Source organism: Rhineura floridana, chromosome 5 (genome assembly GCF_030035675.1).
Source record: "Rhineura floridana isolate rRhiFlo1 chromosome 5, rRhiFlo1.hap2, whole genome shotgun sequence".
NCBI lineage: Eukaryota > Metazoa > Chordata > Lepidosauria > Squamata > Rhineuridae > Rhineura > Rhineura floridana.
The window spans coordinates 93,970,585-93,997,475 of NC_084484.1; the positions used below are offsets into that span (position 1 = coordinate 93,970,585).

A 26,891-nucleotide genomic window follows, 5' to 3' on the forward strand; every position below is an offset into this window, starting at 1 on the left:
CACCAGTCTTCTCAGTCGGAAAATCCCCCAGAGCCCTTTGGAAACCTTCCGGATCCATTAGTCTCCGGGGGCGGACCATTTTAATAGGTCCCCCACCCTTGCAGAGGGAAAGGGATGCTGTGAGCTTAAACTTCAGCAGGCGATGATCTGTCCATGACAACGGAATAGATGAAAAACCGCCAACCTCCAGATCACCATCCCCATGTCCAGTGGCGAAGATCAAATCAAGGGTATGTCCCGACACATGCGTCGGGCCAGTAACAAATTGAGACAGCCCCATGGTTGTCATGGAGGCCATGAAGTCCTGAGCTGCCCCAGATAAAGCAGTCTCGGCATGGATGTTGAAGTCCCCCAGTACCAATAGTCTAGGGGACTGCAACAATACCTCCGAGACTACTTCTGTCAGTTCAGTTAGGGAATTTGTTGAGCAGCGTTAATTTATTATATTTAATATATATATATATATATATTAATTTAATATAGATTTTCATGGCTCAATTTGCAGTTTTCCACATTTGTTTATTTATTGCATTTATATTCCATCTTTCTGCCAAGGCACCCAAGACAGTTTGCAATTCAAAATATTAACAGAGAGAAATGGAACAAAGTGTTCTCTGGCCGACTTCAAAAGCTAATGGCACTAGCTCCCTGGCCTATACTTCCTCTGTTCCCTCAGGGCACACTGGTCTTAAGCCAGTGCGCTGGCAGTGGCCTATCCTGTGGAAGGCAGTTCTATTCACTGTCATACATGCCATGGACACATCCCGCTTAGACCAGGAGTTGCCAACTTTTTTGGGCCAGTGGGCACATTTGGAATTTTGACAAAGCCCTATGAGCACTAGACACAAAATGGCTGCCCTAGGGTTATGACATATCAGTCATCACCACCCTATCAGTGGAGAGGAAAGCATGTACATCAGCCACTACTGGGCTAATTCACAGACAGAGGCTCTTTACACCTCTCCTCTGTTCAGACTGGAAAAGTGGGTGGGTATTAGGGTTGCCAGGTTCATGGCCTGAGACTGATCCTGTATCTTTAGGAGAAGAGAAAGTCAGCCAAGTGCAAGTGTTCTTGCAACACTGTAATGGGAAAAACCACCAGGTGGAATTCTCCCTCCCCCCTACACAACTTAGACCTCTTGGTTGCCAGGCCTGGCCTCCAAGAGGTCTTCTGTATCTTTAAAAGTTGTGCAGGGGGAAGGGAGAATTCCACCTTGTGCTTTTTCTCATTACAGTGTTGCAAGAACACCTGCACTTGGCTGACTTTCTCTTCTTCTAAAGATACAGGATCAGTCTCAGGCCATGAACCTGGCAACCCTAGTGGGTATACAGCCTTGGCATCCAAGGAAATATGGGTATGCTTAAGGGGTGTGTTTCATGGAGGAGAGGCTGAGCCAGTGCAAACAGGAACTGAGTAGAAAGTATAAACAGTCTCTCGTGCATTGTAGATTGTTGAGGGGATATTTACTAATGCCTTTCACTGGCACCACAGAAGATGCTGGCAGGCACACTGGCGCCCATGGTCATCACATTAGCAACCTCTGGCTTAGACTGTTTATTTATTTAATTAATTTGTATCCCGCCCTTCCTCCCAGCAGGAGCCCAGGGTGGCAAACAAAGCACCAAAAAACTTTAAAACATCATAAAAACAGATCTTAAAATACATTAAAACAAAACAGCATTAAAAACATTTTAAAAAACAACTTTAAAAAAGGGTTAAAAACATTATTAAAAAAACATATTAAACAATTCTGACACAGATGCAGACTGGGATAGGTCTCAACATAAAAGACTTGTTGAAAGAGGAAAGTCTTCAAAAGGCGCCGAAAAGATAGCAGAGATGGTGCCTGCCTAATATCCAAAGGGAGGGAATTCCACAGGGTAGGTGCTGCCACACTAAAGGTCCATTTCCTATATTGTGCAGAATGAATATGCTCTACATTGAGCTGCCTTTCAAGAATGTTTGGAAACTGCAGCTGGTGCAAATGCTGTGACCATGGTGCTGATAGGTTTTCACCCCTTGACTCTTGGAGCATCTTACTTCAATATTGTTTGATTTGTATTGGCTCCCAGTGTTTGCATTCTGTATTATATGGTATTGGCATCGAACGAGAGATTTAGTCCTAACTATTGAGACATGTGTATGGTTTTGGTCCTTTAAAAGATGGAAGCTGTGCTCAGATATAAGCAACATGATGATCTCATCCAGAATGCAGTACATGTATGGAGCAACATCCCATCTGTTAACAGGTAACTTCTTTCTCAGATGTCATAGAGTTCTCTCTCTCTCTTGTCCTTGTCCTTTTGTGCTGATTGGAGCCAATCAGAGTAAACGGAGGTGAGACAGCCACTGAGAAGGTTCTTCTCAGTAGCTAACACACAGTCTCCCCTTTCATGCTGATTGGCTCCTAGGAAAGTCTCTTGTAGTGGAGAGTGGACTCTTGAGACAACAGGAAGAACAAGATAAATGAGGGAAGTGGAAAAGGGGGTGTAGCTGTAAGGGGGCATGGCATGACTGTCACGAAGGGACCCTGCACTTCTGAATTTGCCACTACACCACCGCTGGTGGGATGAGTTAGGATGAGGCAGAGGTGTCCCTCTGCTAGGCTCCATTTGACTCAGTAATTTATTTATTTACTTATTTATTATTAGATTTATATCCTGCCCTTTCTCCCAGTAGGAACCCAGGGTGGCAACATAAGTAGTTAAACATTTAAATATTAAGTAGTCAAACATACTTATGTCCCTGTTACAGAGCAATATATAGTTACACACTCTCCATGTTTCCAAGTGAAGAGGAGTTCCAGGGGTAGAACTACAGGGTTTTGTTTCCTCTGCAGACTTAACAAACAGATATGCAAACGGAGCACAAATGGGGGCAAACATGCACTCCTACAAGGTAGCCAATCTGATACCCCATATCAGATTGTGAATGTGCTCCCAAACCAGTTTAGGTCCTCATGCTGGTTTCCTGCCAGAAATGCCTCTCCTAGCTGCTCCCAAAGATACTTGAGAGGGAAAGAGCAGGTGGGGCTTTTTTATTTTTATTTTTATTTGGCAGAGACTGGTGTGGAACCCCAATCTGTTCCAGATCAAGGCCCCATACTTCCTGTTCTTCACAAGCAAGAGAGGCTAGTTTAAGTAAGCTTCTTAAAAAACAATTTTGTCAGAATGTATAGCTTGGGCCAGAGAGAAACAGGGATCCAGATTGCAAGGCAAAATGAATTAATGAAGGGCAATGGGGTGGAAATGAATACTGATATGGGGAAATGATGGGAAGTAATAATGGAATGGATTGAATAAGGCGCAATGGGAAAAAGAGGTTGAGATTAATTTAAAAAATTGTTTTTGCCTTCCCTCTTGGCCCCTCCCCCTTTGCCTCTGGCCCCACCTATATGGTCCTTGGAAAATTGGCCAGGTACGAATATGGCCCTTGGGCTGACAATTGCTCCCTTCCCTGCCACTAGGGTTATAACTTAGTTATATACTTCTTGACTGTGGCACGACTTTCTATCGTTCACACATGGATACAGCTGGAAAATCCCTGTGATAAGAATACGTGGAACGTTGCTATACTGGAAAAAGTCACAAACTCCCTGCATTCGCTGCAAGGACGTGCCAAACCTGACACATTTTATATGGTCTGGTGGAACTTTATTATGTACACTTCAGAACATCATTTACAACAACTTCCATCTGCCTCTAGGGAAATCTGGGACTCTTGATCCAGTTGTGGAACATATATTTTTCTTTTGTGGTAATATCTCCTATTCCATATCTCTTTGTTTTTTTTCTGATTGTATAATATACCTGTTCTAAAAAAGGTAATTTTAAAAAAGGAAATGTGAAATGGATACATCACTACAACCTATTAACAGCTAGAAATCAAGATTTCAATATTATCACTTCAGTCAATAACCAAATTCAGTCAATTATCTATAGAAAGTAGTATCTAAGCACGTGAGAACTGTCTTTAGTACACTGATTTTCACATACCAAATCGGGGAAAGAGGCAATGCAGCCTTCTGGGATAAAGGCTGGAACTTGAGTGCTGGCTCCTCTTCTTTTTTAATGCACTGAATTCTAGAGACCTGGCAAGCTGTGCTTGCATTAGACAGGGCAGCTTATAATGAGAAAGCGGGATGTACCTTACCCACCCACCCATTTTCTGCCTTCCATGAGTAATGCTGCTGCTGGTGTCCTCTGAAAGAGCTAAAGATCCAGCCTGCATTTCCCCCTAAGAACCTAGCATGGCAATGGGAATGCCAAAGATCTCAGCCACTGCCAGTAGGCAGACATGTAGCGCTAAGAGGAAAAAATGCCACATAGTAAGCAAATAACTTTTCCTGCAGTGGTAAGTGTGGGATGGATTATTCCATTCCTATTGGGGCTTATCCACACAGGAGCATTACTTTGTACTAAAGACATTGTTTTTACCTTTGTTATCTATTAGTACTATCTCAATGCTAGCTGCAAATATGGTCTTTTCAGTTCATACCAGCAGTCCTTCCTCTATGAAGGATAAACCACACAGTTTCCTAATGACCACGCCCTCTGATTTAACATTTCCACTCCCTCTGGTTGCTAGGGAACCAAGTATGCTCAGTTTATTTTACCAGCCACAGTAGAGTCCTTAAAAAAAACTGGGGGGAAAAACAGAAATGGTGGGCAAAAGGGGGGAGAGAAAAAGCACACCTTACACTTCATGGGCAGAGGAGCCAAAATTAGTGTAAACACTGTAGATCAGGAGTTCTGAAATTTGTCCCCTACTGTACCTCGTCTGAATTGCCAATGGTCTTTGTGGGCAAATGAATTGATTTTATTCCTGTTTCAGCAAATGTAACATGCTGTGCTAGATGATCTATGACTTTTAAATTTATTTGTATTGCTGCTATTATTTCTGCTTTGAGTTCTCCTATATGAATACTTTTTCTACCTTCATCTGCACAAAAGCTACTTAAGTGCCCCAGCAAGCTGAGGTTGAAGGGCTAGTCCCTTAATGTATCACCAGATAATCATTTGCCTTTAGATATGTGAAATTGGGTACCTAGCATAGCAATTACAAAGAAACTATCTGGACAGGTTTATTTTAGTTTGATACAGCTGAAAGTACAAACCTTTGTTTGAGCAGTATTACATCTTTGTGCACAAATTAGGGGGGAAAGAAAAAAAAATAAGGAACCATTCATCTGCCAAGAAGTGGGGCTGCTTGTTGCAGTAAATAACTGTAGAACACTGCCAGTAGTCTGCTCCCTGTGGTTGTTTGCAGCAACATAATAAAGGCCTGGAGTATGGAGGAGAACAGCCGGAAGTTGCTTATCAACCCACAGGAAACAAAATGAAAGAAGGGAGCAGAGCTTGGAAGTAATTTGTTACAAGTAACGAATTACTTGTAATTCATTACTTTTTTGAGGAATGAGTGGGTAATTCCTTTACATTTTGATTGTAATAGAACTAGGAGTAATTTTATTACTTTTGTGCAGTAATTATAATGTTTCCAGCATTACTTTTGAGCATTAGTTGGGGGGGGAAGCAGGGTAAACATTCTGCTTCTCTGATTTGTGGATGAAAATCATGCGCCTCAAACTGGGCTTCTGTGCAGCATTGCTCTTTCCTCATGCTCTGTGGGTGGGTAGAAGACGACAAGGGAGGAGGTGGAGAGTGCGATGGGGTGGAGTAGAGAAAACAATTGTTTTAAAAGAATGGATGGTGGTGGTGAAGAATGGAGTGGAGGGAAAAAGGAGCTGGAGGGCAAGAACATGGATAAAGGAGAAGGAGGTGGCAGCAGAATGGAGATAAAGAACTGTGGAGGTTAAAGATGACTCGTGTGTGTGTGTGTGTGTGTGTGTGTGCGTGCGTGCTGCATTTGCAGTATTTTAACTTTTTTGCATCTCTGGGGAAAATGTTTGTTTGGGTGAGTGTCCCTTAATTGGTGGCAGGGCAGGGTCTGGGAGGTGGTTAAGTGAGAGAGATTATGCTTGCTGGCTGAATGGGCGGGGGGTTGCACTTGGTTTGACATGCAAAGATCTGAGTAGTGGCCTCTGCCTCCCTTCCCACCTCCCTTACTAGCGGAGAGACCACCATTGCTATCTTATGGATAAAAAGAATTATTCTACTACCTCTGCATGTGTGTATTTTTAATGTTGGTTTAGGCTACTTAGATGTGCAACAGCCAAGGCCAGCATCTTGTAGGCGTTCCTTTTAAAAAGTAACTGAAACGTAATTGTAGTGATTACTTTTGAGAAAAGTAAAGTAATCAGTTACTTTCAGAGCAATGGCAATCGTAACAGTAATTACTAATATTGGGGGCCATGTAATTGTAACTGTAATTTATTACTTTAAAAAAGTAATCTTCCAAGCTCTGGAAGGGAAGATATGGTGGGCGTGGAAAGGGGTGTATGAAAAAGTAACAATTGACACACCCACCTAAAAACATACAAGCAAAGCATCTGCAACCACTAGTGGAGCAGAGTGGAGACATATTTTTCTCCACTTTTTGTATTTTCAGTGGATTGGGTTAGTACATATTTATGGGGGGAACTGCGTGATAGCTTTCTGTTTGCCAGTAACGTCATGTGAACAATGCCAATTAAGAGATGTGAGTAGTAGCAAACACATAGTAAACCACTGTGTAGATAAGCCCTTGGTCTTAAGGGGGGACTGCACTGAATATGTGTGGGTATATGTATATATTTGTGTATATAGGTATGTATGTGTGTGTATATATAAATACAGTGCCTTGCAAAAGTAATTAGACCCGTGACCAACACGCTCATATTACTGAATTACAAATGGTACATCGTAATTTTGTTCTGTATATTTTATTTTGAAACATTGAAACTCCAAATCAATTATTGTAAGGTAACATTGGTTTTAAGTTGGGAAATGTTTGTAAGAAACATAAAAAACTGAAACATATTTCTTGCATAAGTATTCATCCTCCGCATTTTAATATTTGGTAGAGCCACATTTCGCTGCAATAACAGCTTTAAGTCTTTTGGAGTAGGTATATACCAGCTTTGCACACAGCGTCGGAGGGTTTTTGGCCCATTCTTCTTGTCAGATTTGCTCCAGGTTGTTCAGATTGTTTGAACTTCGCTTGTGGACTGCAATTTTCAAAGAGAGCCACAGATTCTCAGTGGGACTGAGATCAGGACTTTGACTGGGCCACTGTAGGACATTCACCTTTTTGTTCTTGAGCCACTCCAATGTTGCTTTGGCCTTGTGCTTGGAATCATTGTCCTGCTAAAAAGTGAATTTCCTCCCAAGCTTCAGTTTTTTAGTGAACTGAAGCAGGTTCTGTTGCAGTATTTCCATGTGTTTTGCTCCATCCATTCTTCCTTCAATTTTAACAAGATGTCCAGCCTCCACTAGTGAGAAGCATCCCCACAGCATGATGCTGCCACCACCATATTTCACTGTAGGGATGGTGTGTCTTGAGGCATGGGCAGTGTTAGGTTTGAGCTGCACATAGCACTTTGAGTTTTGGCCAAAAAGCTCTATATTGTTTGCGCTTGGAATTCCACCACTGCACTAGCCATTCCTCCACTGATTCCTTCACCCATCCTCTTCCTGTAGGAAGCAGGTTCTAATTTTGCCCCACAGGAAGCTGGTAGGGAGGTACCAATGGACCAATAAAGGGACCAATGGAATGCTATCAGGGATGTTTTCTCACTTGATGCTTCAGAGCTATTTAAGGGAGGGGTGGCTCACTTGTGACCCTTCAGATATTGATGGATCCCAATTCCCAGCTTGGCCAATGGTGAGGCTAGCAATATCTGGAGGGCCACAGGTTGGCTATCCCTGTTGTAAAGGGACAAATGCAGTCTCCAGATTGACTAATGGCAACTCTACAGTGTTAAAATTGCACTATGGCACTATTATACACTGAAAGTCAGACTCGTGCAGAGCTTACGACATAAGCTTGCAACACAAGTCATGACTCTGAAAACACTTGTTCCTACCATTTCCCCCTTTTACTTACTGTGCCCTGATCAACAGCCTGAAACAGAGAAATGTACACATTGAACCTTTTCCCACCTTTTATGCCAGGGAAATGTTCTGCTGCTAAATTTCTCTTGGGTTGGGTTGCTTTTAAAGGCCGCAAAGCATGGCCAGTTTTGCTAATATTAGCAGCAGCATTTTCTCAGGACAGAGATGTCTCACTGAGTTTAACTGGACAGCTGTCTTTCCAAGGAATTATGTACTGACGTACATTTCAGGCCTATTTTAAAGATCTATGTCTGTGGTGCTCTTAGAACATTTGCCACATAAAAATGCTAACTAAACATTAACAATTATTATTATGATATGATTAACTCTAAAGCTTCAAATAGAACATCAAACCTTAATCGATGGAATTTAATGCTATGCCACAGAAAGCTGGCATTTATAAATTTCCCAAAACCAAAAGGTCATTTATCCCAGACAGAAAGAAAGAAGCATCTAATAAAAGTTATAAATGAATCATCTCCAGGACTATTCAAGCGAAAGATATATAAAAAATTGAATATCTTTTTTATAATTATTCTAAAGCGAGAGCTATAGTATCATTTCTGTCGAAAGAAAAAACAAGTTTCTTCTATGCCAAGAAAGCCCTGCTATTAGCACAAGACATACATATTGTAAGGGTCTTTGAAGATCTAACCCCCATGAAAAAACTAGTGGCTCTTTTCTCCAACAAGTATGAAGTACCAGCATTGCCAAAAGATCAAGATCGGGAAATGAGGTCTACTCAACTCCAAGAACCTTCCCGAGGTTGAATTACTGAACAACAGGATTGGCTAAATCAAAGAACAGTTAGACCTATAACAACAACATTAGGAAAAGGGAGATATGATCGGCAAACCCCCTTTCAATACCTCAAGAGCCCCCACCCTTCCTACTATAAAATAACTCCCATTCGAATCTTTCAAGGAATGGAACAACTCATTCTGAAAAAATCAACATATTTCGATTATTCAGTCCTATTCTTTAATGCAGGATCAGTTAATGATAAGACTGTAATCATCTCCGATCTTATCAATGAGAAACATGCTGATTTTATATGTATAACTGAAACTTGGTTAGAAGACTCAGGGGGAGTCAATCTCACGAGCCTTTGTCCGCCAGGATACTCTGCTGTTCATCAACCCAGACTTGGCAACCGTGGAGGAGGGATAGCTTTTGTTGATCGTGAATCTATTCCTTTATCCAGACTACCCTGTCAGCATCATCCCGGTTTTGAAGCTCTTTGTTTAAAGTTCGGTCACCGGGATCCCATTGCTATTTTATTGATTTATAGGCCTCCTCATTCTCAAATGGAATCTTTGTCTGAGTTATCTGACTTAATTACAGAACAGTTATTGAAGTCCCCCAGGCTTTTAGTGTTGGGAGACTTTAACATTCATGCAGAATCTCCATCTTTACGAACAGCACAGGATTTTCTGATCATGATGTCCACTCTGGGATTTCAACAATTAATAAGGGCCCCTACCCATATTGCAGGCCATACTTTAGACCTCATTTTCCAGCCAGACTCAGATAACAATAACCTCCAAATAGACAATATTGTCATTTCTCCATTACTATGGTCTGATCATCATTTAATACAATTTAGGCTATCAACCGACCAGGAGAGAGACCTCGGGGTTGTAGTGGACAGCACGATGAAAATGTCGACCCAGTGTGCGGCAGCTGTGAAAAAGGCAAATTCCATGCTAGCGATAATTAGGAAAGGTATTGAAAATAAAACAGCCGATATCATAATGCCGTTGTATAAATCTATGGTGCGGCCGCATTTGGAATACTGTGTACAGTTCTGGTCGCCTCATCTCAAAAAGGATATTCTAGAGTTGGAAAAGGTTCAGAAGAGGGCAACCAGAATGATCAAGGGGATGGAGCGACTCCCTTACGAGGAAAGGTTGCAGCATTTGGGGCTTTTTAGTTTAGAGAAAAGGCGGGTCAGAGGAGACATGATAGAAGTGTATAAAATTATGCATGGCATTGAGAAAGTGGATAGAGAAAAGTTCTTCTCCTCTCTCATAATACTAGAACTCGTGGACATTCAAAGAAGCTGAATGTTGGAAGATTCAGGACAGACAAAAGGAAGTACTTCTTTACTCAGCGCATAGTTAAACTATGGAATTTGCTCCCACAAGATGCAGTAATGGCCACCAGCTTGGATGGCTTTAAAAGAAGATTAGACAAATTCATGGAGGACAGGGCTATCAATGGCTACTAGCCATGATGGCTGTGCTCTGCCACCCTAGTCAGAGGCAGCATGCTTCTGAAAACCAGTTGCCGGAAGCCTCAGGAGGAGAGAGTGTTCTTGCACTCGGGTCCTGCTTGCGAGCTTCCCCCAGGCACCTGGTTGGCCACTGTGAGAACAGGATGCTGGACTAGATGGGCCACTGGCCTGATCCAGCAGGCTCTTCTTATGTTCTTATGTTCTTAACAATGCTCTCTGTTTCTGAGAACTCGTCCACTACTAAATTGTTCCGTCCTAGACAACTATTAGATCCAGATACGTTTGTATCCAGACTTTATGACTACCCAGTTCCTCACATGGGAGAGCCAATTCATATTCTGATTAATATGTGGAACAATATGATGACAAATACAGTGGATGCAATGGCCCCCCTCCGCCCACTGAAAGGGACTAGATCTAAATCAGCTCCCTGGTTTTCAAAAGAACTATTAAAGATGAAGCGTTCTTATCGGTGTCTTGAACGGCGTTGGCAAAAGACAAAGAGCTCATTCGACCAAGCTCTTGCTAAGAAATCGGCTAAAATATACGCTTCAGCTAGACTGGCAGCTCAAAAATCTTTTTACTCGACTGCAATTGCCTCAGCAGGAAATCAATCTAAAGAACTTTACCGGGTAGTGAATGGCCTTTTGCATATACCACAACCTGAGTCTAATATAGCCCATTCCCAAGCTCGCAGCCAAGAATTTGCTACATTCTTCGAGGCTAAGGTTGCCCAGATTCGTTCTACCTTAGATACAGGTGATCCGGCACATTCTACTGTTAGTATATCTGAAGCAGTTTGTCCGACAGTATATTCCACCTTTTGCCCTGTTCAACTAGCCGACATTCCTCAGTTATTAAATGTAATGAAGCCTACAACCTGCTCACTTGACCCGTGTCCATCATGGCTTATAAAATCATCAAGAGTTGAACTAGCCAGTTGGCTTTGCGTAATTATTAACTCTTCTCTCCAACAAAGCTGCTTTCCCGAATGCCTGAAAGAAGCGATAGTCACTCCATTATTAAAAAAACCCTCTCTGGACTCCTCTTTGCTAAACAACTTTCGTCTAGTGTCTAATTTGCCTTTCCTGAGCAAAGTCATCGAAAGAGTCGTAGCTAAGCAGCTACAAACGTTTATTGACACCTCCGATTACTACGACTCCTTCCAATCAGGCTTCAGGCCAAATCACGGGACAGAAACAGCCTTAGTTGCATTAATTGACGACCTTCGGCTGGAATTAGATAAGGGCAATTTGTCTTTACTAATCCTATTAGATCTATTGGCTGCTTTTGATACGATCGACCATACCATTCTTTTGGACCGTCTCGTTGAAATAGGACTGAGAGACTCGGCTTTACAGTGGCTTCGCTCCTTTTTAGAAGGCAGGTCCCAGAAGGTTGCCCTCGGGGAGTATTATTCAGAGCCCTGGCCACTACGATATGGCGTTCCGCAGGGCTCGGTTTTATCCCCGATGTTGTTTAATATCTATGTAAGACCTTTAGGTAAGATCATTAGAGAATTCGGTATTCATTATCACCAATACGCGGACGACACCCAGCTTTAATGTTCCTTTCCACCGAACATTAAAGAGGCTATCCACCCTCTTAATCAATGTCTTGCTGCAGTGCAGAACTGGATGAACAGAAACAAACTGAAGCTCAACCCAGAAAAGACAGAAGTTATTCTAATCGGAAAAGATCCTACTCAAGATGCTGGAAATTTACCTTTATTAGATGGAGTTCTTCTTCCACTTAAGACCCAAGTCCGTAGTTTAGGTATAATCCTGGACTCAACCCTGACTTTAAAACCTCAGATTGTGGCTGTCTCCAAAGCAGCTTTTGCCAAACTAAGACTTGTTCGCCAACTTCGACCCTTCCTAGATATATCTAATCTTAAAAAAGTGACCCAGGCCTTAGTAACTTCGCGGCTGGACTATTGCAACTCTTTATATGTCGGTCTTCCTGTCAGTTCGTTACGGCCGCTAAGGTTGGTACAAAGAGCAGCAGCCCGAATGATCACGCGAACCGGCCTGCGGGCTCGCACTACACCTCTTCTTTTTCAACTACACTGGCTTCCCATCGGTCTTCGACATCAGTTTAAAATCCTGGTTTTAACCTTTAAAACCTTACATGGTTTAGTGCCGTCATACTTGTCAGATCGCATTACGGAATATAAACCTTATCGGCCTGTACGATCTATAAATGACCATACTCTCATTGTTCCATCAACCTTCTCTGTTCGTCAAATGGCTACCAGAAAGAAAGCTTTTTCAATTGTAGCCCCTACTTTATGGAATAATTTACCACCTGAGATACGGTCCTCTTCTTCTCTTATTGACTTTCGACGCCAGACCAAAACATTTTTATTTCAGCAAGCTTTTAATACTTAATTGGTGCTGATACAATTGTTTTTAGGGATAATACTATTATATGTATTGGTTTTTGTTTTATGTTGTTAGCAATTTAAGATTATGTTTATTGTACGCCGCTCTGAATTCCGAAATTCGGAACTAGGGCGGGATATAAAAACTTTAAATAAATAAATAAATAAATTATTAAGCAATTTTCAGACTGTGGTCAATGCTTGCAGCAAAAAATAGACATTTCTGAAAGAATCGGTTCAGAAATTCTGTCATAGTTCCTGATTTCACATGCTCTCTGTTTCTGCAATATTGTCTGCCTAGAACAGAACTTTTTCTATGATGAGTATACTCTGGCGAACAGCATCTGTTCCATGCATGTGAATAGTTGCTTGCATCTGCACCACCAAATTTTTCAGGCTTGCACATTTTTGTCTGATGTTTAAAGGATCAGGGTTGTACTGTATGCAACTAAGTCTTGCTCAGACCCACTGAAATTAATGCACATAAGTTAGTCATATAATTTATCTTCAATGGGTTTACTCTGAGTAGGACTAGCATTGAATACCATTCTATGATTTCTGAATCATATGAATATCTGGTACCTGAATTCTAAAAATTGTATCTTTGTCAGGATACTGCCACAATGGCTTGCATTAAGATGCTGCATTGGTGTTAACTCTTGCTTCACAATATCCTTCAACTCCTCTGTGATAGTGTGAGAAAATGTAATGTCCTTTCAAAAGTAAGGCTAAGAATATATTTTCTGTTTTAATGCATGATTTATGAATTAAGGCAATATAAAATATCTAGGGCTACATTTTGAAAATGAATGCACAGACTGACAGGTAGCATCCCTTCATTCAGCTTATCAAATGAGAAAACTAATCTTAGTTTGTGGAAGATATATGTTGTGAGGTGCTTGGTTAGAGACGTAAGGGTTGGTTCACACATGCATGTACATAATTTGATTTCTGTACACTTGATGACCGAATGTGGGAATTCACTTCATTTAATAGTTGTGTGAGGTAATATGCTGGTTCACTGCCGACCCATTCATGCATGCAGCCATCAAGTGGTGAGCATACATGCACGAACCAAAACTAAACAAACTCATGTCAAATCAAGTGAATTCCATAATTGTTTTTCTATTAACATACATATCAATCATGAAACAAAAGATTCATATATTAGCTTTGCCTGCTGCTATGTGGATTTATCAAATGCAAAGATGTATCACTAAACACTAAAGTCAGGATCATTCAGACCATGGTATTTCCAATCTCTATGTATGGATGTGAAAGTTGGACAGTGAAAAAAGCGGATAAGAGAAAAATCAACTCATTTGAAATGTGGTGTTGGAGGAGAGCTTTGCAGATACCATGGACTGCAAAAAAGACAAATAATTGGGTGTTAGAACAAATTAAACCAGAATTATCACTAGAAACTAAAATGATGAAACTGAGGTTATTATACTTTGGACACATCATGAGAAGACAGGATTCACTAGAAAGGACAATAATGCTGGGAAAAACAGAAGGGAGTAGAAAAAGAGGAAGGCCAAACAAGAGATGGATTGATTCCATAAAGTAAGCCACAGACCTGAACTTACAAGATCTGAACAGGATGGTTCATGACAGATGCTCTTGGAGGTCACTGATTCATAGGGTCGCCATAAGTCACAGTCGACTTGGAGGCACATAACAACAACAACAATGTGGATTTAATTAACAACTCATACAAGTGTTCTGTTCACATTAACACTGTTATATACGAGAGAAGAATTCACACAATATTGTAGATTAACTTCAGCGAGATCTCTGAACATTTCTGAAGAAGCTGAAGGGAAGGTATGGGGATGGTTTTTTCTGATTTAATCCCACAAGTGTGATCCCTAGTCTTGCAGCAAAAACAATAAAGAGTCTTGTGACACCTTGAAGCCAACAAATGTATTATGTTATGGTTCATTTATAGGCCACGTATGGGCCCAAAATGATGGATATCATTAAAAAAGAGAAATGCAATGGGTGGTGTTTAATGGTAGTCCTACTCAGAGTAAACCCATTGAGGTTAATGGACATGACTAACTTAGGTTCATTAATTTCAGTGTGTCTACCAAGAGTAATACTTAGCTAAGTACAATAAATAAATAAATAAAACAGTATAAAATAGCAAAATCCCAAATGCCCAGCAATCATACTGAATACAGGTTTATGAGCTGCATTCATGCTCTCACCACAGATGGAGCTCCCCAGCATTCCACCTCTCACACCTGGTTAACTTCACATATACCCCACTCGCCCCAGCTACTCCAATCTCTCACCTAGAAGCAAGCTAATACACAAACAATTACCCAGTGGGAGTGACATCTTCCTCATCACACTCTGAAGGAGAACCCAAAGAAAAACCGTTGTTGTCTCCTTCAGGTCCATCCCCCTGGGGCTGGCCTCCCGGTGGTGACTTGCTTTCCACAGCAGCCTCAAAATAAATAAAGCTTTCCTGTGGAAACAGCAACAGCTGTGGCAAGGTTCTTACTCTTCTGGGCAAGGCTAGCTAGCCAAACCTTCTGGCTTCTCAGCAGACTGTTCTTCTCCATGTGCATAAAAGGAAAAAAAAGGGCTGGAGAAGCAAAAGTTGGTATCTGCCTCCCAACCAGTAATACTTCTCTCTGAGCCCACAGCCGTCTCCAAACAAAAACATACACTTTCATAGACTAGAGCAGAAGTTCCCAAACTGTGGTTCATGGACCACCAGTGGTCCACGAGCTTCATTCAGGTGGTCTGTGGCATGTCCACCTTAAATATTCATATTGAATTTTAATTGAATTTTTAAAGCTTATTTTCTTTCTTATATTGTATTTTATTGTATTACAATTAGAATTCTATTGAATTCAATTAAAAGTCATACACCATCTAGCACAGCACATTATGATTGCTATAATAGGCAGAAAAAGAATTAAGTGACCCACCAAGATCCTCAGCAATTTTCAAGTGGTCTGTTGGGGGCGGGGAATGGAAACTACTGGACTAGAATCCATATCTCATGAGTCAGAGTTTAATTCATAAAAACTTTTACCATGACTTTGAAACCAAAGTTCTGCAAGTGAAAAGTTGTGCATGCAACTGAACTTTCCTGTCCCTTTCCACCCCACCCCCAAGCCTCTCCTGAACAGCATAGCTGGGGCTCTAGTGGAATGGAGAATCACCTTAAATCAGATGGAGTGTTGTCAGGAAACAAGGTGGCAACCCAAACCATTCCAGAGGTAGTTATGGTACAATGAGACATTGTAAGGGTGAGTTTTTGTGTGTGTGGCAAAGGGCAAGAGTCCTGGGTGGGAAACAGCATAATTTCCTGAACAGACTGAAAAGTAAATGTAAATGAAATGTAACTGAAGGGTTTATTAATGCATATTCAGGGAAGGAGTGAAGTCATTTCTTTGGATTTTTTAACATGAATATTGTGGTCTTTTTTCTTTTCCAGTAAATATTCAGCTTCATCCTTGTATGTGGATTTGTCTCTGTTGGCAAAGAACATCCTTAAAACCAGAATTTTTTCTCAGCGTCCAGCCACTCTAATTAAGGAATTTTTTGTTCCCTTGAAAGAATATTTTAGGACTTTTCCATAAGCCACTGCAAGCTAACCTATATGCAAAGTTGCCATTCAGCTGTGTCTTTGATACAGTTTTGATATTAGTAAGATAGAATATTATCGCCATGCCTGAGAAAGTTCTTCTACTGATTTATTTGTACCAAGCTGCTTTAGATGCATAGGAGCCGGCCAAGATGTTCTTCTTGTCATCCTATGGCCATCAGTCCTAAAAAAAAAAACAATTATTGGACTATTGATATAATTCCTATTCCATTCTTAAGTATTTTTTATTTTATTTTAACTGGTTTTGCATCATGCACATACACAAGCCACATTGTTCTGTTTTGTTATTTATTCATAACAAGGGCCCCATGGCAGTATACAACATCAAAACATGGTATAATATAATTAAAACCAATTGGAATGGAATAATATATACAGATCTATATTGTGCACATCTTTGTTGTATATATTTTTAAATCTTTGAATTCCAGTAATTTGTGAACACCCTCATGAATGTGAGGAATTATAACAATTCATGGCTACATTCAGTCTTAATGATTAAGAGAATGAAAAAAGAAACTTTGTAGTGTTAAAAAAATTAAAATGTTTGCTTTTGAACATATTGTACTTACATATGCTTTCCAAACGGTACTTCTAAAAATAAATAAAGGTTCTTTTGTCATGAAATAAATGCAATGGTTTGATTTTATTTGTTTAACCCCATGGAAGTAAACCATCTATAAAGTTCTTTACCCCAAATTCTCATCAAATAACAATCTTGACCATTTTTATGGCCCAACTCCAATGATTTAGTGTCAATGTTGACTTACTGAATTATATTCTAAAGCATATATTCCAAGGCCTGTATTGAAAAGTGTTTGTCAAAAAAGAGAGGCAATTCAAAGGGTAGTTTATGCTTCCAGAAGGGTTTCTGTTCACCAGAATTTCAGTTTTCTCAGAGGCCAACCTGATCAACAGTTATTCTGCTACTGAAAGAATGTGCTCATTCTTTGTGTGTGCCACTAGTCCCACCATAGTCTCTTATCAAGACATTTCACAGATTTTTGTAGCACTTTCTTGGTGGGAGGGACAACTCAGAAATATGACTAGCGCTGTCTGTCTATGTCTGGAGCAGTTCCAAAGCTTTTTTTTTTTTAAGTTCTTTAATATGTAAAAGAATGGATACACTTGCGCTTTTTGTTTTAAGTGTGAAATTTCCCTTATGGAATGAAACTGAACTAGAATTCAGGAACAGGAATAAAACTATGGTAGCAGTAAGAGGGAAGTCTCATTGCTTCACAGTAATAACCATCTGTGCACCTTCTATGGAACATTAGAACAGGCTTGATTCACTATTAAATGGCCATATTTTGCAGCCTTGCACAATCCCATTAGATCCAAACTATTTCATAGACTTCCCTTTTGGGGAAGGATTCAGCAGAAACAAACAGACCCTTGCATCTGGCAAAAATATCTGTAAAGAGTTCAAAATTAAAGCCTTTTTTGCCTTTGCATTATGAGAAAATGACTAAAAACTAAATCAACACACACACATTCATGTTTGGAAAAAATAAACATGGACATGAGCAGTCTGCTGCACATCTCTACTACTGCCAATGTGGGAACAACTTTCAAGAGTTAGGTGTTATGTTCACTCTGTATTTGTACCCAAAATGTGTGTGTATGTGCACACATGTGGTGGGCTATTAAACACAAATTTCATGAGGGGCAAAGCTCCCGTTAAAGCAAATGGCAGGGATTTTAGCAAATTGCAGGCATAAGGGGCTCAGCCTGAATTGGGACCACATGGGGGGCAAAAGGTTAACTCCCACACCAAGATCCTGAACCATACTGGGTCCCCCCATACTGGCAACTTTTGTTTTAAAAAACCAACCTTGTACTTAAGGGTACACATACAGAGCTAATGTATCATCAAGTTTGGCCAAGATAATAACAGTCTCTGTCTAGCTCTAATGGAAAGGTGCATTTTTCCATACCTAGTTCTCTTAAACAAATTAGAAAATATTGCTATCAGAAATATTGCTATCATTAAAGGAAGAGCTATGTGATTAGCACAATCCCATAAAAATAGTATTAAGTCAAAAACTTGAAACAAAATTATTCACTCAATCACATGCCCAGAAGCTCATAAATGCTTTCTGTGTGCACATTACCTGTGCTTAGTTCTGCTTTGGGAGAAAATCTATGAGCCTACAGACTAGCTACAGCAGGTGTGGCTAAACTTTTTTTTGGCTCAGGGACTGCACTGAGGGTAGGTCAAAGCTCCAAGTGCTACATGCCAGCATTGGGAGTGGTCAACACCCACCCACCCACAGCATAGAGAGCACATATATACACACAGCACACAATCATCAGACATAAACACATGACAGACACTGACTCATTCACTCAGCGGGGGTAGGGGGCATGGTATTGAAAGTGTTTTTGTTCCCCATCCCAGTGCTGGGTAGGAGGGTTGCGGGGTTGGCGAGGACAGACAGAGACTGCATCAGATGTCTCTCCAGCATACAGGAGGAAAGCAAGAAAAAGTCCCTATTAACAGAGATGACTGATTAACCTCCTGTGTCAAATTATTAACGAATTCTAAAGAAAGTTAACAGTGAAACAAGATTGAAGGACTCACTTATGTGTACTCCATGCATTGTGCTCAAGATGTTTCTGAATTTATTTATTCAAAACATGCATGTGCTGTTTAATCATTTGCCTTTCTAATGGAAATTTAAATGGAGGTTTTTGAGATTTAGCAAACAACACATCTATGTCCTCGATGGTGCCAAATACACACTCATTTGCGAGATACTTCCTTTCCAGCTTCCTGTGTTCATGCTATGAGATGTCTGAAGAAACAGCTATGGGGAAGTACCCTGCTTTGCAATAATGCCATTATAGATATGTGTTAATAAAAACACATATAGTAAAAATTTACATGTATAATGATCATATTTTCTAGAATTAGAATTTTCTGATGGCCTTTATTTTAAGGGCATATTATCTGAAACAGTTCAAACTACAGGCTTTTGGGGGGTAGGTAAGAAACATTCAGTATGACTAGCTGAATTGGCCCCTCGGAGGAGTGAAGATATGGGGGGGGTATGTCTGTTAACATAACAGACACCTAATCATCACCTTTATTAGTTCTCTAATGTGCTGAAGTCCTCTCATGACTGCACCATTTCAATTTCTTGGAGGAAAAGCTGCTTGGTTGAGAGCTTCTTCTGGGGCATTATTTTCACATGGGGCTGCTTTCAAATAAATTCATTCAACAAAATTACATTCAGCTCGGCTCTCTCCTCTCACAATTCTAGCTCCATTGGGACTGATGCTGTTTAATAAAAGCGGTATCTCGGCAACCACCATTTTCTCTATCCTAGAGATTTTTGTTAGTTTTTCAAAGTACATATAACAAGTACCAAATACAGTATAGCATTTGCACATTTGGAGGAAGCGGATTATCTGGATCCATTTCAATCAGGCTTCAGGCCAGGACATGGAACTGAAACGGCCTTGGTGGATGATATGAGGAGGGCATTGGATAGGGGCGAATGCACCTTCCTTGTCCTCCTGGATCTCTCAATGGCTTTTGATACCGTTGACCATGGTATCCTTCTGGACTGCCTGGAGTGGTTAGGCACAGGGAGAACTGTATTACAGTGGTTCCGCTCCTTCCTCTCTGGGAGATACCACAGAGTGGCACTGGGGGATGAGGTTTTGGATCCTTGGCCTCTCGCTTGTGCGGTGCCACAGGGTTCCATCCTCTCCCTGATGCTGTTTAACATCTATCTAAAGCCACTGGGGGCTATCATTAGGAGATTTGGGCTGCAATGTCACCAGTATGCAGATGACACGCAGCTCTATCTCTCATTTAAATCTTCACCGAGGTTGGCTGTAGAAACCCTATCCAAGTGCCTGGAGTCGATGAGTGGCTGGATGGGAAGGAATAAGCTGAAGCTGAACCCTGACAAAACTGAGGTACTGTTTGTGGGAGACAAGAGAAGGCTGGGGGATGTTGACCTGGTACTCAGTGGGGTACAATTGCCCCTGAAAGACCAGGTCCGCAGCCTGGGGGTCATTCTTGACTCCCAGCTGTCCATGGAGGCTCAGGTTTCGGCTGTGAGCAGGGCAGCGCTGTATCCACTCCATCTGATTCAGAGGCTGCGCCCCTACCTTCCCAACCCTCTGCTCCCATCAGTGGCACATGCCCTGGTCTCCTCTCGCCTAGACTGCTGTAATGCGCTCTACGTGGGGTTACCCTTGAAAACGGTCCAGAAAATGCAACTGGTACAGAATGCGGCGGCTCGCCTGATTAAAGGCAGCTGCCAGCAAGTTCACATCACTCCAGTGCTGAAGGAGTTACACTGGTTACCAGTTGTTTTCCAAGCCCAATTCAAGGTGTTGGTTTTGACCTTTAAAACCTTGCACAGTTTCGGCCCAGTCTATCTGAAGGAGCGCCTCCAGCATCATCAGTGATGCCGCTCAACTAGATCAGCCTCGAAAGACCTTCTTTCCAGCCCACCAGTTAAAACAGCTAGACTGGTGAGGACTAGGGAGAGGGTTTTTTCAATTGTGGCCCCCACTCTGTGGAATTCCCTCCCAAATGACTTCCGTCATGCCCCCTCTATGGTGAGCTTTCGCCGGGCCTTGAAGACCTGGCTCTTCAAACAGGCTTTTGGGGTGGGTTAGGTTTTATTATTATTGGTTGAGATTTTAAAAATTTTAATGTAACTATATGTTTTAATTTTGTACGTCGCCCAGAGTGGCTGGATTGCCAGCTAGATGGGCAACTAATAAATTTAATAAATAAATAAAATAAATAGTGGTCAGGGCATTGGACCAGTAGAACTTGAAAGAGCAGGGTTCACTTGGCCATAAAGTTCACTGATAAAAGACATAACTTGTTAACTTAGTGACCATTTGAATTTATTTCTTACAGTGAGTTGTGTAACTTTTTTTCTGTTCATGTGAGCCGCCTTGTGCATAAATTGTTATGGAAAGGCGGCATACAAATAAACAGTGATGATGATGATAAATAAGACAAGAATGTATTGGTGATCTCATTTTACTGATTGTATTTTGTTGTTATCTGTATTTGGCCCAAGAATAACAAGGCTCATAGATTTTCTCCCAAATATGAATAGTGAAAGGCTGGATAAAGATCCCTTACGGTGAAATTCAATGGGACCTACTAAAAATTTAAGTCACATTGAATTCATTGGAACTTACTCCCAGGTAAGTATGCCCTGAACATAGAAAGTAGACCATTCATGCAGATTTATACGGTACTTTTGGACCCCAGATGGACGTTTCATTGTGTAATCTACACATGAATAGACCTACAGGGATGGCCTTTTAGGAAATTGTCACAAATTTTAATCTCCGCAACATCCCAAATTTCCACTTAACATTTCTTTCTGAAAACAAAAAACTACTGGGGTCCAAAAATACCCCAGCTAAAAGCCCTGGGGGCAGATTTCTGCCATTTACTGTATAATTTAAATATGAGTAGATCTACATATCATACAGAAAGCAGGATTGCACCAAGCTGAAGGAGATGTGAGGGAGAAATATCAATAATTTAAGATATGCAGATGATACCGTACCACTAGCAGAAACCAGTAATGATTTGAAACGAATGCTGATGAAAATTAAAGAGGAAAGCACAAAAGCAGGACTACAGCTGAACATCAAAAAGACTCAAGTAATGACAACAGAAGATTTATGTAACTTTAAAGTTGACAATGAGGACATTGAACTTGTCAAGCATTATCAATACCTTGGCACAGTCATTAACCAAAATGGAGACAACAGTCAAGAAATTAGAAGAAGCCTAGGAGTGGGGAGGGCAGCTGTGAAAGAACTAGAAAAGGTCCTCAAATGCAAAGATGTATCACTGAACACTAATTCATGCATGCAGCCATCAAGTGGTGAGCATACATGCATGAACCAAAACTAAACAAACTCATGTCAAATCAAGTGAATTCCATAATTGTTTTTCTATTAACATACATATCAATCATGAAACAAAAGATTCATATATTAGCTTTGCCTGCTGCTATGTGGATTTATCAAATGCAAAGATGTATCACTAAACACTAAAGTCAGGATCATTCAGACCATGGTATTTCCAATCTCTATGTATGGATGTGAAAGTTGGACAGTGAAAAAAGCGGATAAGAGAAAAATCAACTCATTTGAAATGTGGTGTTGGAGGAGAGCTTTGTGCATACCATGGACTGCAAAAAAGACAAATAATTGGGTGTTAGAACAAATTAAACCAGAATTATCACTAGAAACTAAAATGATGAAACTGAGGTTATTATACTTTGGACACATCATGAGAAGACAGGATTCACTTGAAAAGACAATAATGCTGGGAGAAACAGCAGGGAGTAGAAAAAGAGGAAGGCCAAACAAGAGATGGATTGATTCCATAAAGAAAGCCACTAGACCTGAACATACAAGATCTGAACAGGGTGGCTCATGACAGATGCTCTTGGAGGTCACTGATTCATAGGGTAGCCATAAGTTGTAATCAACTCGAAGGCACATACAACAACAGATCTACAGGGTTGTCCTTCTAGGACATTGGCAAAACTTCATCCGTACAACACACCCAATTCCCGCCAGTTACCAAGTACCATTTTCCCTCTGGAAACAATACTCAATATGCGTGCAGAAGGAGCCATCCTATACTGCTCAGAAAAATCCTACCTCCTCCGAATAAGTGTTTTTTGACTCAAGGTGCTTCAATAATGTCAAACACACCTGTGGTGACCAAAAAAAGGCGGGGCCTCCATCCTTCCATTGGAAATCTCATTGGGGTCCAAATACACGCCAAGGTCAGGAGGGTTGTTAACACGCGCTGGGTCAGCCAGGTTGCACAATCAAGAGGGGGGGAACGACGTGTCGGGACCAGAGCTTGGAAAAGTTTCTTTTTTGAACTACAACTCCCATCAGCCCCAGCCAGCATGGCCACTAGATTGGGCTGATGGGAGTTGTAGTTCAAAAAAGTAACTTTTCCAAGCTCTGCGGGAGACGTCACGCGGCACACCTACTAGCGTGTTTGTAGTAGGCGGCAAGGCAAGCGAGAGTAGGCGTTAGTCTTGTGCGCGCTTCCTCAGTCGCCTGAGGGGAAGGGCAAAAGACTCCTGCGCCGAAATGTAACCTTCGATGCCCATTTTTTTTCTCCGCTCCAGCCTTCGGGCGTGAATTAGAAACCTCGGCGGTTTCTGGTGTGTTCTTTGGGGGAGCTTTCGAAATGAAGCGTCGCTCGAGACCGCGCCAGCTGCCTCACGGGACCAACTCTGTTGCGGTCCTAGCTAGGCTCGGGGACCGTCCGTCCGTCCCGTACCACTGTATTGACCGGTCGTCCCGGGTGTAAGGCGGTCCAACGAGAGCCCTCCGGGCTCGGGAATACCCGCGCGGGAGGCTTCCTGCTGCTGCTGGTGGTGGTGGTGGCCTCTCCAGCTGCGTCCTTCTCGCCCGCTCCTTGCCTTAGATGCGGCGGCGGCCAGGATGGCGCCCAGAAGGTGAGTGGAGCTCTCGGAGCTGTGGTGGGGTGTGTAGGGAAAGCTGCCTGTTTGTCTCACTTCCAACTTGCGGGCGGCCGCCTCCTCTGCTTTCGGCCTCTCGCTATAAATATGTGGCTGGGTCACACACTGCAAATGCTGTGGAAGATTCCCCAGGCTGGTAGAATCCCAGCTGCTTTCCTTACATACAAGATCTAGAACTTGGCTTCCATGTATAAAAGAAGCGATTGTATGCGCTTGGACGTTACACTATCCTGTACGCAGTTGTTGTTGGGGTTTTTCTTAATCATGCTGGCATTTATATGCTTTTAATAACAGTCACAGGCATGTTCATTCAGTTGACTGGAATCAAACCCTAGAAAGGGGGGATTATCCACACTTTATTTATTCAGCCTATATCCCAACCTTTCTCTCAAAAGAGCCCAGAATGGCAAACCCATCAGTAATAAAACAATACAACTAAAAATAAAATTAGAACATGCTAAATTACTTAGGAGGAGTGAACTGCATTGACAGTGAGGCACGTTTGTTTGTTTAATTTGTATCCCCCCCTTCCTCCCAGCAGGAGCCCAGTAACATGTATGGAACTGGGCTGTCAACATCTGTTTTAGAAGTATTACAGCAGTGTGTGTTTTGAAAACCAGGTGTCTAGTATTCAATAAAGGATGACTGCTGATGGCTGTGTACTACTTCTATCGTTGTTGGCAGTATGCCTCTGAATACCTTTTGCTGGGAAATGTAGGAGGAGAGATTGCTGCTGCACTCAGGTCTGGCTTGTGGGCTTTGCACGGGCATCTGGTTGACTACTGTGAGAAAAGGATGCTATGCTAGATGGGCCATTGGCCTGATCCAGCAAGCTCTTCTTATGTTCCTAAGATAGCAGCCCAAAGAACACATGGAAGTGGTTTGTTCATGCATTTTGTTTTTTCTCCACCATAAGGAATTGTTTTTTCCACTTAACATGAAACACCTTGAACGATTTTCCTCTTGCGTACTGTTGCAGGGTGTGTGTGGCTGGAGTTGTGGTTACTTAGGATGTTTTAATTCACCAGAGGGAAAGCAGAACCCAGTGGCAAAATGCTAACAGCACCTTGGCAGCAGAAGGCAAACTTTTGGGCCAGATCCTAGTGTGACTTATCAAAGAATTGCTCTGCTCCCTCTGGTGAGGGGCTCTTTTAGGCTATTGAAACAATTGCCCCTGGACAGTAGCAATATATGGTACAGAATTGTTTAATGTGTGAAAGGTTCCACGTAGGATACTGACAACCTGAAATAGTGAAAATACCTAAGTATTTTCCAGACAGAAACTACAATGCAGACAATTCCACTGAACAATTTGAATCTTCCTATTATGATTTTATTATGATTTTAACCCACCTTGTCTTATCAAACATGCAAGATGTTTAATGAGAATTCTGCATTTTTACTGCCTGTGTACTGCATAGTCAGGAGCTTTGTGAAGCTTCTGGCAAGTCAAAATACATAGTATTTGAAGAACATGTTTCAAAACAAAGTTTGCTGTCCTGGGAGTGTTAGAACAATCTGTGATTATTTTAATTTATGTTGTAAAGGTTGCCTGTGGTAAATATAAAGTACCCTCAGGTGACCAGGGCTGATCAGAACATTCCCCTTTTTGTGGCTTATCTTCAGTTGACTGTATTTGACCCAATGAGTTGAAAAATTGTGCAATGTGCCAGCCTGCATTTGACAAAATCACATTCATGGTACATAGATTTATGAATGGTTACTAGCTAGGACAGTGAAATGAATCCCCCAAGTTCGTAGCAACATTTCTCTGATTGACTACTTGGCATGCCAGACTTTTGCGGGGGGGGGGGGGGGGCACTGGTCTCAGGTGGTGCCTGTCATGGGTTATCTACTCAACTGCTCAACAACTGCAACAAATAATGCAAACTGATTATCTTCATTGATACTATGGTATTTTTGTAGTATTGTTACCATTATCTTGGAGCTCTTCTTTGTAAGTTTGAAAGACAAAGTAGAAGTGTGTGTGTGTGTGTGTATATATATATATATATATATATATATGTATGTATATATATGTATATATATGTATGTATATATATGTATGTATATATATGTATATATATGTATATATATGTGTATATATGTGTATATATATATATATATTATTTTTGGAGAAATTTACCTGTTCACAGGCATACCATTTGTTGATTGCATTCTAACACTTCGCACATCTGATGAAGTATTTTATTTGTTTATAAAAGTGTTTGCATCCTGCTCTTTCATAAAATATGAGGGCAGTGTACAGAATTTTAAAAAGCCGTTAAAACCAATGCAGATAATTAAAATGACTGGTTACTCAATTTTTTTTACCCAACTGCATAGGCCTGTCTGCATAAAAAAGTCTTCCCAAGACATGCCTGAAAGTCAAAAGTGAGTTACAGGCATTATACGTGGCATTGGGGGGGAGGGGGCAGGAATTCTAGACAGTGAGGCAGAATCATACTCAAAGGGTGCTTATCAATGGTTCCTTCTGAAAGGGAGGGGAGGTAATGAGCAGGGTACTGCAGGGCTCAGTCTTGGGACCAGTGCTGTTCAACATTTTTGTTAATGACTTGGATGAGGAAGTGCAAGGAATGTTTATCAGATTTGCAGATGATACAAAATTGGGAGGGATAGCTAATACCCTGGAGGACAGAAACAAAATTCAAAGGGATCTTGATAGGCTGCAGCACTGGACTGAAAACAACAGAATGAAATTTAACAGGGGTAAGTGCAAAGTTCAACACCTAAGAAAAAGACACCAACTGCATAGTTATAAGATGGGGAATACTTGGCTCAGCAATACGACATGCAAGAAGTATCATGGAACTGTTGTTGATCACAGGCTGAATATGAACCAACCGTGTGATGTGGCTGAAAAACATGCAAATGCTATTTTAGGCTGCATTAACAGAAGTATAGTTTCCAAATTGTGTGAAGTACTACTTCCCCTCTATTCGGCACTGTTTAGGCCTCATCCTGAGTACTGGATCCAGTTCTGGACACTGCACTTTAAGAAAGATACAGACAAACTAGAACAGGTCCAGAGGAGGGCACCAAGAATGATCAGGGGACTGGAAACAAAGCCCTATGAGGAGTGACTGAAACAATTGGGCATGTTTAGCCTTGAAAAGAGAA

General features: G+C 41.3%; 2 protein-coding genes across 6 annotated transcripts in view; both read left to right on the top strand.

Annotated features, from left to right (window-relative positions):
* DNMT3L (DNA methyltransferase 3 like) overlaps positions 1-16,231 on the top strand; it is a 49,747-nt gene extending 33,516 nt beyond the window's left edge. The window contains exons 11-12 of the mRNA XM_061629703.1: positions 2,165-2,250; positions 16,069-16,231. Of these exons, the coding sequence (XP_061485687.1) occupies positions 2,165-2,250; positions 16,069-16,213 (231 nt within the window). The 3' untranslated portion in view covers positions 16,214-16,231. The remainder of the gene's footprint in view (positions 1-2,164; positions 2,251-16,068) is intronic.
* A 6,996-nt stretch (positions 16,232-23,227) lies between these two features.
* Positions 23,228-26,891, top strand: part of ICOSLG (inducible T cell costimulator ligand) — a 30,069-nt gene continuing 26,405 nt past the window's right edge. For all 5 annotated transcript variants that reach the window (XM_061627509.1, XM_061627514.1, XM_061627511.1 and 2 more), the window contains exon 1: positions 23,228-23,726. Coding sequence is in view for 2 of the 5 variants with exons in the window: in XM_061627513.1 (XP_061483497.1) it covers positions 23,696-23,726 (31 nt within the window). In the remaining 3 variants the exon portion in view is untranslated. The remainder of the gene's footprint in view (positions 23,727-26,891) is intronic.